This window comes from Brachycentrus maculatus, unplaced genomic scaffold, assembly GCF_059751285.1.
Source record: "Brachycentrus maculatus isolate JH-2025_06_01 unplaced genomic scaffold, ASM5975128v1 h1tg000306l, whole genome shotgun sequence".
Taxonomy (NCBI): domain Eukaryota; kingdom Metazoa; phylum Arthropoda; class Insecta; order Trichoptera; family Brachycentridae; genus Brachycentrus; species Brachycentrus maculatus.
The window spans coordinates 460,603-471,834 of NW_028281056.1; the positions used below are offsets into that span (position 1 = coordinate 460,603).

At 34.4% G+C, this 11,232-nt stretch overlaps 1 protein-coding gene across 2 annotated transcripts; it reads right to left on the reverse strand.

The window, feature by feature from the left end:
* Nucleotides 1-5: 5 nt before the first annotated feature.
* LOC148304690 (UBA-like domain-containing protein 2) lies at nucleotides 6-10,641 on the reverse strand. 2 transcript variants are annotated; one of them, XM_088267848.1, is made up of 4 exons: nucleotides 10,453-10,641; nucleotides 5,781-5,858; nucleotides 3,445-3,651; nucleotides 6-3,161 (listed from the first exon to the last, which is right to left on the reverse strand). In XM_088267848.1, the coding sequence occupies exons 1-4, from the start codon at nucleotides 10,561-10,563 to the stop codon at nucleotides 3,135-3,137; spliced, it is 423 nt and encodes a 140-aa protein (XP_088123974.1). In that variant the 5' UTR covers nucleotides 10,564-10,641; the 3' UTR covers nucleotides 6-3,134. The 2 variants fall into 2 exon arrangements, with proteins under 2 accessions (XP_088123974.1, XP_088123975.1); XM_088267849.1 differs by having other exon boundaries at nucleotides 1,611-3,161; nucleotides 3,445-3,648.
* Nucleotides 10,642-11,232: the final 591 nt, after the last annotated feature.

Genomic DNA, 11,232 nt, shown 5'->3' on the forward strand with positions numbered 1-11,232 from the left:
TACGAATTAATGAATAAAAAATACAAAAAAAACAACAGATGGCAATTGTGGACCATTTTTTTAAACCCTGCATTCACTTTTTGAAATTAAATATACCCCTGTAGCTCAGAAAAAATCACTACATACTATCTTCCTTTATGGATAAAAAATAATTCTCAATTTGACATATTGTCATAAATGAAGAGTTATTCAATTTTTTTTTATGAGCAATGGAAGATGACTTTTTTTTATCTGAGGAGAAAAGTATTTGAGTTTTTAAAAAAATGCTTCTTAATTATAAATATAAAAAAGTTAATCGTTCCAGTATTATCCTCGGTATGTCATTTACAAAATTTAACGTTTCATTAATACAAACATCTTGTCAAAAGAAAAATACTCTTTAATTATAAAAGTATGCAAGCTATGTAAGGTTTTAAAAAATCCATGATTCCAATTTAACCAACCTATGCAAAAATATAGTTTTTATGTATACAAACTACAATATAAAAATACTTGTTAAAAAAAAACTAATTTAATGAAAATATCAAAAAGAAAAATTCAACCTTATGATTTGAATAATATGTGTGGTCTTTATCTAATCTGAAAACTAAAAGTACATGTTTGTGTTGCATATAAATAACAATACATATCGGCTTATTTGTTTAGTTTAAAAACGATAGAAACAAAATATTTTATATAATCATAACTTGAATTGATATTTAAAATAAATCATTGTATCATTAACCCATTTGATTACAGAAATAAGGACTTGAGTAAGCATGTATTTTATTATCTGATTGAAAACAAATTTCTCCACTTTATGTAGTATATTCCATATCAATAACATTAAATTGATTGGCATATCAATTAAATTTTTATTGAAATGTGAATCAAAACGTAAGACATATCGCTCACTCCTTTCAAGAACGTCATAAATCAAAAAACTTGAGTTTTCAGATTGTTTTTAAAGTTTAAAAATAAAAAATATGTTTTAAAAATAAATCTCAAGCCACTTATTGATCTTTTTAATGTGCAAAAGATCTTTTTAGGTAAAACCTGAATGTTTTTTCTCCATTCGAAAATATATTTAGTATATTTAAAAAAAATAATTAAACAATACCTTTTCTTCAAAATGCGAAAACAACACTTTCTGCCCTGTAGCGGGTAAATATTAAGTTAAAAATATGCCGGGTTTGCTGGGTTATAGTACATTTTCTGGGCATTCCGAAAACATGCGAAACTGAAAATTGTCGATTTTTGATATATGACATTGTTGAAAGGAGTGAGCGATATCTTACCTTGTTTTCAAAATTGCAATTACATACATATAATGAACATATGTATATTACGAGACATAATTTTTTTATTGATTTTGGAGGCTTATTTTTCACATCGTACATTTATAAAATAAAGAAATATGTAGTATGGATTTCTGTAAATATATTTGCAGCATTTTATTTCATCGGAACTGTTGATGCAAAAGCATATTATAATAAGCTAAAAATATTTAATAAGCAGTGAACTATTTTTTTTTATTCAGATAATACACCAGGAACTGGTTTCTTAGTTAAGTAATAATATGAACTTTCGATAGTATAACCATCAAAAAAATATAAGTGAAAACATTTAAAAAAAAACTATATACTATTTACAGTGCTCAATATGAATGAGCTGATATAATTTGGTATCTCCTAATATTAAAATTTAACAAGAAAATATTTTAAATCATACAAACTGTAGCCCAACCTTATAATTTATTAACAAAAAATACCAAATAGCGTTGTTTAGAAAATGTAACTAAGGTGAGCAAAGTGAGAACACCCCAAAAACTGCTGAGAAACGTTGATCATTCCCTAAAATGTGCAGTTTGTCAAAAAAAACTGAAAAAACCAACACTTGGCCCGACCCTGTTGATTACATTTCTTACTGCATTGGTAAATTTGGAAACTAAATAAAGCTCTCGGAAAGGTCTCAACATCATCTCTCCACATTCTAAAACGCAGTTACGCTTCACAAAACAATTATCGATCACATCACAGAACATAAATTTACATTTTCTTCATTGATAATTCATTTTAAACACGTTACACTGTTGACATTTCAACCGATTCAGTATTCTATCGACAAACAGTTTGTCATCACATCTGATAGTAGTATTAAAAAGAGAATCCTTTACCGTCATCATTCAGTTACATATGTGATTATTATCACGATTGAGTATTACAACAACTACAAAAGAAAACATTTATTTTGATATAAATTAAGAAGTAGTGTTACATTGTTCAGAGTAATAATTGGACTAATTGAAAAAAATAACTCATTACAGGGGAAGCATACATCGTAAAAATATAAATCGTGCTATAATTGCCGATTGTCGGTTTCTGAAGTATCATCGGGTATATTAAAATTTTAATCTAGCCAACTTGTAGGAAGATAACACATTTCCAGTCATAAGAAATCCTCAACGCATTAAGGATTCCTTATTAAGGTTAAACGCCACAGCGTTCAACCTTCATTCAGTCAGGCAGTCGTCACAAATGGTCGGCAGCTGAATAAAACTTAACCACATATAATACGCAGGTGGTTCGTGAGACCGAGTGATTCATTTTCATAAAATCTTTTGAAAACGATACAGCCTGATCACTCTTAAAGAACATATTGCATGTCTAGTGGTATCCCTAAAAAACAACCGGTTCAAATTGGTTTAAACCGCGCACATCAATATACCACTATACATGCGATGTTTAATCTAGAGCGAATCGACTAAAGATAAAACCACACACGAGTAATGTCAAGTATAGTTTAAGAGCAAAAATATAGCGTCTCGAAGCACAAATTTGTGCATCTGATGTACAATCATCGTGTCCAAGAATTGAAAGAAAGCGCGGGGCCATTTGCGAATCATCTTCGGTGAACACCGGAGTTGACATAAGAACGGAGTCGGATGATCAAAAAAGGGGTATTTTATTTTATAAAATGATTTCAGATAAACGAGAACCTCCTCCTTCATTCTGCAGAACGGGTAGTGACGGTTCTAGGACTCAGGATGGGCAGACTCGCGACAAGCCCTGGCAGATGGATCCCGAGTTGATGTGTTGATGATTACTTAGTGTAAACGCCCAATTTGGCAACTAACAGCTCCTTCGGAGCTCCCCTTATCTCTGCATGCACTGACTGTCCACCTGAAATTACAACTTTAATATATTAACAATAAATTGAACAATTTTTTACTGTCTTTTCTTTCAGATCTAATCATTCACCCTACGGATGATTTATTAATATACATTAAAAGTATCTCAACTGAGAAGAATCTGTCGTTTGTATAAAAGAAGATGGAAGTCTGAGCATCCCGCAACCTGGCATTTGGCTGACTTAAGTTATTAAGTAAAAGATAAAGAATTGAAGTCTGTTTGGTTCGGCTAAGTTATTAGTCCTGGGGAGAGTAATTGTGCAGGGTATGCTCACAGTGGCGGGGAAGTGTATCCGGTTGCGCTGGTCGGGCGGCGTGGTGCCGCAGGAGTGGTGGGGCGGGGGGCAGGCGAGAGGCGAGGGCCCGGGCGCGGGCGCGGGGGGCACGGGCTGCGGGCTGCCCGCCGACATGCGCCCGAAGGCGGCCAGCGTGTCGGGGAAGTTGGGCGGCGTGGCCGGCGTATTGCACGGGGTCATCAGCTGCTGCGGGGGTAATACATGCGCATATTTATGGAGGTCCTCACCAAAACGTTACATTTCCATTATAATTTGTCTTTTTACTGTTCCGTGTCTATTGTGCTGGTCGGGGTTGTGGGCGTCTACACAGACGCCCACAACCCCGACACACCGGTACACACCGGCCAACGTCGAGTCGGAATCGGATCAAGCTGACTAATTGAACTAAGCACTAATCCCTTTCACTGCCTACACCGGGGTACATCTAGAAAATTTGGTGATGGACTAACAATCTTGTATTTATTTAGATTGGCAGTGACAGGTTTTAAATGTAAATTCACAGTAAAATCGGGATACAATTTTATATTGTTTCACGTTTTCAATAAATTTCGCAACTTAGTTCAACAAAATAAATTGCTTAGCAAGAGTAGATCTGTCAGGAAGCCTAGATGCTTCTGTATCAGATCTGGGTATGGAGTGGGACAGCTTTCAAAAAAAAATTCCATTACAAATGATTTTAAGTAATCAGAAATTCTAGTTTATAAAATTGTTGTGTTTTGGTGTGATTTAATGATTTCATATTGGTTTAACACAGGATTGGTCACTTTTTGTTGCAACTTTAATTAAGATTTTGATAGAATACAGTAAAACAGAACAGATTTGCATTTAAAGGATTTTTTGTGCAATGTTGGAAATGAAACTTTTTGGTGAGCACCTCTACATTTATTGATTATACGAGAGTGAGCGCTATGAACCGACTAGGGTATTCAAAATGTGGCTACGTCGTAGAATGCTACGCATTCCATGGACCGATATGGTCAGCAACGAAAATGTGCTCCAAAGAGTTAAAGTAAGAATACAGTTGATTGATATCAAGGCCCGGAAGGTGTCCTATCTGGGCATGTGCTGAGGGGAGAGAAGTACAAGCTATTGAACCTAATCATAAAAGGCAAAATAGAGGGTGAACGAGGTATGGACAGAAGACAGATCTCCTGGCTCCGGAATATACGAGATTGGACAGGGATCTGGACTGTCTATTATATACAGAATTATAATAGACATTATTAGTCTATTATATATAGAATTCTTGGACTTGACTGGACACCTAGAATTCTTCTCTTCTTCTTATCCGCACCCAATGGTGCATAGGGCACTGCATCATATTGACGCAGTGTTATCTTGATCTTACATGAAGGCAAGGTGATCACTCCTGCGCTTCAGGGACCAGTCCAGGGTAATATCAAATAAATACAAGAGTGTAAAATCACAAATATTTATTTTCACCGGTGGGTGCCTAGGAATCGAACCCGGGACCTCCAGCCCGGTAACTAAACATGCTAACCATTACACAACGGAGGCAGATAATCTTGAATTACATTGACCCTAAATACAGGTACTATTAGATGAAATAATAAAATTTAATTTTTTATCGATTCATATTGAAATTATTTAGTTACTGATAATAATAATAATACAAATAATGGTTAAAATGTCGACTATAATCAGCATGTCGAACTAAACAATATAAGAACCTAAAAAGAATCAACCGAGTTATCCATACCAACAACTTAAAATAGCTGTTGCATACTTTGTCATTTTGCCAGATGACAACAGACCAGTAACTAGCGTACATAACACAATATGCAACCGATAATTCAGGAATTTTAAACATACAAATTTAATTTGGAGGAATTTAAAGTTGTAGAATAATAAGAGAGTTGTAAAAGAATTAAATTTAATGATTCGATAAAAAAATAAGATTGAACAAATGTTTTACTGAAAAACATAAAAATAAATAAATTAATGTTTCGTGTAAAACGCTTCAGAAAAAGATCTACATCTATATTTAAGAAATTATGTTTTTAAATTCGTATTAAAGTAAGGTATTTTTTTTTAAATAATTTTTCATTGGCAAATATTTTACAAAAACACTGGATTCAACCTCCGAAAGATCATTATCAAGATAAATTATAGGTGTCTCTCAACAGAGAAAAAATATCTTTTCATAAGAAATTTTTAGTTCAAAAGAATTCTCGCCTACATCAAATATGTAAAAGCTATTCGCTTCACATTTTATTAACAGATGGCGTAAAATGTTACATTGTCAATGTTGAGATAAGTAAAAAAATTAAATAAACATATAAATTATATCCAACCTGTCCAAAATGTGGTGCTGCTATTCCATTTGGTCCTGTGGGTATCGCTACTTCTTGAAAGAATATTGATAGCGCCGTCTGGAATTGAAAAAATATTGGTCAGCTAAAGTAAATAATCATAATGGCAAGAAATAAATACTAGCACCCTTTATACCCAAACAAAGGTCGGAAACAGACTGCCACCTCTTTACCCAAGCACAAACTATGGCAAGGACGATCCCGCTTGACCTACAAGGAATAAATTATACGCCAAGTTGAAGGGACGAGCGGAGGATAGAGTCAGGTGGAGACTGACCACGAATGAAGGAAACCAATCATCACACAGATAGCGGCCCAGGAATGTAAATTTTTATGACAAATTTCTTCCGCATGTAACACTAACACCAAATCAAAAGTGTCCTAAAATTTAATCATCGATTTTTTACATTCACAACAATGTCACAATAATCTTCTTCTTCTTCTTCTTGGTGTAGGCCTTGTATGATATAACGCAAATACTAGCTGAAAGAGGAGCGCTTCCGGAAATAGTCAGCATAATCAGGCAACTCAACTCAAACACAAACACCAGAATCAGAGTAGATGGTAAACTCTCAAATCCTGTAAGAGTCGGTACTGGCATCAGGCAGGGCGACAGTCTGAGTCCATTCCTCTTCAATCTCATCATGGATGGAATTGTGGAGGATATCAAAGGACTATATAAAGGATACAGACTGGGAGAGAAAACCATCGATGTTCACAATAATGCTGAAGATAATTCATAACCATGAAAGAAAAGTGATTGTGAAAATATTATTTAAATGTTACAAAAATTTGTAACATTAAATAATATTTTTGTGAATATAAGTCTAGAGTAAAACCTGTAAATCTTAAGTTAATTGTAAACAAAAATCTTTTGTGAAAATAAACATGGATCTTTCCAGTAAGTTCAATTATTTATTCTTTTTTATTTTTGTCACAACGAGGCACGGCAAATGGGCAACTGAAGGTAGGTCAGGTCGCTTCGGTGGCTTGGGAGGAAAGAGGATCTACCTTGCGTTGTCACTACTTCTGAAGGTGTGGTGACGTCACACTGCTCGCTATTGCACGGCCATCTATAGTTTGTCATGGCCATACGAGGCACGCACCACATGATTAACAATGTCATACGGTACCTGATGCGGAAGAAATGAGAAGAATTAAGCTCTTTTAAAATTTATGTTATCACTTTACGTACATTGTGTTGTCAATTGAAAAGATGTTAGCGATATCACAACACAGTACACTCTACTCCCAGTCGGGTAAACATAGGTGAACTGTTGCTATAACCCGAGGTTAACAATATTCCACTGTATACAAAGGATGAACACAAAAGATTCGTAGTGAAGGAAAGACTCTTTGTAAAAATAAAGAGAAACGATTGTGACAAAAATGAATATTTATTAGAAGCTTCCAGTCATGTTACGGTGATCCCGGAAATAGAAATAACTCTCCTACTATATCAAATTGACAATAGTAAAAATGGTCCCAATATAAAATGCTATGATCGGACCTTAGATACCCTTGGCACATGACATAACGTTTAACAAAATCAATGAGGCAACAAATTGCAAAACTGTTATTTTGTCTGGTTTCGTTGTTTTCCTGAATATAGTTTATTCTGGGGCCCATTGCACCAATGATAAAGTTCACATGGCGAAGGAATGCATTAATGGGATATTGGGTTTCTTTTTTTAATTTAATTTTACAAAACTTTTTTTTAATTGTCTAGATGCTTACTAAATAAAGTAACACAACAGCGAGCCAAATGGATAGGCAATATAAGACACCCAGGCCTGCTTCTTATGATTGCGAAGGCATGTGTAAAGTGACCATAAGTCCCGTTTTGAACGGGACCGCCCCGTGTTTAGAGAGCCTGAACAACATAATTTTTTCATATTTATATTATTTATTCCTTTTCTTCAACATTCCTTTTTCTTTTATAAATACATAAAAACTATGAAAAAATGTGTTTCCTTGAATATACATACTATTACGTAAAAATTGGTAGATGTCCCGTTTTGAGGACAAAAATAAATGGTCACGTTAGGCATGTGCGAAGGCACAAACTACAGGGGACGACCCCGCTCAACCTACATGGAATAAATTATCTCCAACGTGCGTTGTAGCGGATATGATAAGTTGAAGAGACGAGCGGAGGATAGAGACGGATAGAGACTGACATGAAAGAAGTAAACCAATCATCACAGATTGTAATTCAAGAAGAAATTAACCAAATATTATTTTTTGCACTTTATTTCAACAATTTTATTTTTATCGATTAGAATTATTTTATTTTTAATTAAACTAACCAATATCTTTATTTACCATTGTCTTTACATCTATTGTAGTTCGAAACATCTATTTTGTTGTTGATAGAATGAATTTAATTGAATTTACGTTGGAAAAACAATTAATCGGCGTTTTGTCGTTTACGGTTGGCAGCAAAAAGCCGACTTGTCGGCTTTTGATGGTTGATCTGTTAGACATATCAAGACTGGAAAACGAAAATTGGAGTATCAGACACACAACTTGACCTCATGTTGTTTTTGCCCGGGTGAAAAAAATTACTGTTAATTTAAACTAATAATAAAAACCCTTATCCGCACCCCAATGGTGCATAGGGCACTGCGTCATATAAACGCAGTGTTATCTTGATCATTAACACATGAAGGAAAGGTGATCAGCCCTCAGGTACCAGTCCAGGGTAATATAGAATAAATATGACAGTGAAAAAAATCACTTTTATTTATTTTACCCCCCTTGGGAATCGAACCCGGAACCTCCAGAACGGTAGCCGAGCGTGCTGACCATTACACTACGGAGGCGGACAACTAAACTATTACTATTAATTTTAATCGAGCTATATTGGCTTGCGCAACGTCATTTTTTGTCGCATTTGGTCAGGCATTAACAGATATTGCTGACATCACAATATAAACAAATTGTGTTACCGCATTGTTTGGGTTTTAGGAAAAACAAAAGAGAAGGAAAAAAATTACTAAACTCTAAATAACTATTTTATTAATCATTGTTAAGTCAATAGTTTATGGTAAGACACAAATTTTATGTAAACACAATTAGGACGGGTGTTTTTTATGCCTGCGGAGTACTGGCGACGGAATTCGATAATTGTGCACATATCGCTCACTCCTTTCAACAACATATTTCAAAAATTGTCAATTTTCAGTTTTGCATGTTTTCGGAATGCCAAGAAAATGTACTATATTCCAGCAAAAGCGGCATATTTTTAATATAATATTTACCCACTACAGGGTAGAAAATGTTGTTTTTGCATTTTGAAGAAAGGGTATTGTTTAATTATTTTTTTAAATGTACTAAATATTTTTCAAATGGAGAAAAAAAACATTCAGGTTTTACCTAAAAAGATCTTTTGCACAGTAAAAAGTTCAATAAGTGGCTTGATATTTATTTTTAATACATTTTATTATTTTTAACTTTAAAAATTATCTGAAAATCAAGTTTTTTTGATATATGATGTTGTTGAAAGGAGTGAGCGATATTAAGAACTTAACAAAGAGATTGGTACATAATATTCAGATAAAAACATCAAATAATTCCTTCTTTTCTGACTTTGAAATGAGGCCGTCGCATGAGGTAAAAATACCCTTCCCGCCCTCAAGCATCAATTGACCGAATGGGTACAAATACCTTTTCCGTCCTTAGTGTGCAAAGCAATATCTATTTGCTATGTAGGATACTCACAGCAACAATTATTAAGTATGGAAGTAGTTCCAAGACTTAAAAATAGAGGTTAGATCAAGGGGCCAAAATAATCGCAGGTATAAACAAATTTTTACGACACAATAACAAATTGTTATTCCATTAAATTCGGCATTCAAGGACACAACGTGTTTAAAAACAGCTTGTTGACTTAAAATGTCATTTGAATATTGATTAAGCTATTAAAATCAATAAACAGTATTTTGACAGATATGCCGAGAAATACATAAAAACACAAGCATTGTACAAAAAATAGTAGAATTATCGTAATTTATCGTGAAGAAATGTAAACAATGGAAATAAACTTCATTTTGAAGCGTATTAGTGTAAAAAATAGATTTGTTACGAATGTAAATAAATATTTCACGTGAATTTCGTCAGCGTTATCGCGAGATGACGAATTAAGATCCATGATTAAATGATGATAAATAACAGCAAATCTTCACATATTGGTTCGCAATTCATAAAATTTGGAAAGCCTCGTGATATTATTTATATATTTAGCTGAAAATGTTTCGTTCTGGATATTTCTCTGACCTTGTGACTTATAAAATCTGGGGTCAATACACATGCCAAAGTGTTGACAAACAGCAAAGTTCGGCTACATGATCAGTCGGAAAATGTGTGAATAGGAAAGACTAGATAGGAAATCGGGCGCCGCACCGACCATATTTATTAGTGCAACGTAATCGGAAACATCTTTTTCATAGAAATCAAAATATGTATCGCGTTCTACATCCTTTCAAAAGTTTAATAGAATTTTTAGCGGTTTTCTCTTTCACGCTCACGCGCCGAATACCGCGCCGAGTGAGACGGCGATAGCAGATTATAAAACCACCGCAAGGAAGGAAGCAGCCATTTGGCCATTTCATGATCAATGTTTGTTTACATGTGAATAGGCCGAAATACTCACCTCGAATTGCCAATGTGCAGCCTGTAATAACTGTTTCGCTTGTTCTCTAGCGCATCCCGCGGCGAGAACGAATTGATTAATCATAACTTGCTCGCGCAACGACGTATCCATTTCTAACTTTGTTAATTTTCAACACAATGCACAAATTTACCACCGGCCCGTGTTATGGTCTGTTTCAAAGATTTGTCTGTTTTTACTAGACTCCCCACTTCCCCGCGTTCCCCTTGACGTCATCCACGGCTGCTCTGTAGAAAACGTAATGTCATTCCGAAACATGTAACATTGTTTTCGCGTTGATTCTAACGTTTTCGACTCGTTTCGTTGCTTATAGCTCGTAGCTATGAATTGTGAATAGTAACTTATTTTTGAGACCCACGTATCTAATCTCCTAAAAAAGCAACAACAAAAAAATCTAAAATTTGTATGGTATATAAGATATCTGAATAATCCGAGAATTTTTACGTAGAATTACCACGTATCACTACATTAGAATAATATTCAATAAAATAAAATAAGAGTAAATTTGCGTCCATGTGGAATCTCACGGATTAGGTGATGAAACTTGCAACTTAATTAGAAAAACCATAAGCGGTGTTCCATAAGATGTAGCTAGAATAGACAGTCGATTCGATTTTAGGTTTCTTTAATTGTATTTTTACCACGTTTCTCTGCTTAAACAACGGTCACGATTGTACAGTCAGTTCTAAAGTCTGTCGAAAAAGTAAATATAATAGTGTATAACGAGAACATTGTATTTCATCAACTAGCGGTATTTTTGTA

Bases quoted from the DNA above. Each gene is read 5' to 3' on its own strand.
- LOC148304690 (XM_088267848.1), bottom strand. From the start codon at position 10,563: ATGGATACGTCGTTGCGCGAGCAAGTTATGATTAATCAATTCGTTCTC. The intron at 5,859-10,452 runs GTGAGTATTTCG...TTTCAATTCCAG, and splicing joins CTGCACATTGGCAATTCGAG to ACGGCGCTATCAATATTCTT. The intron at 3,652-5,780 runs GTTGGATATAAT...TTACCCCCGCAG, and splicing joins CAGCACCACATTTTGGACAG to CAGCTGATGACCCCGTGCAA.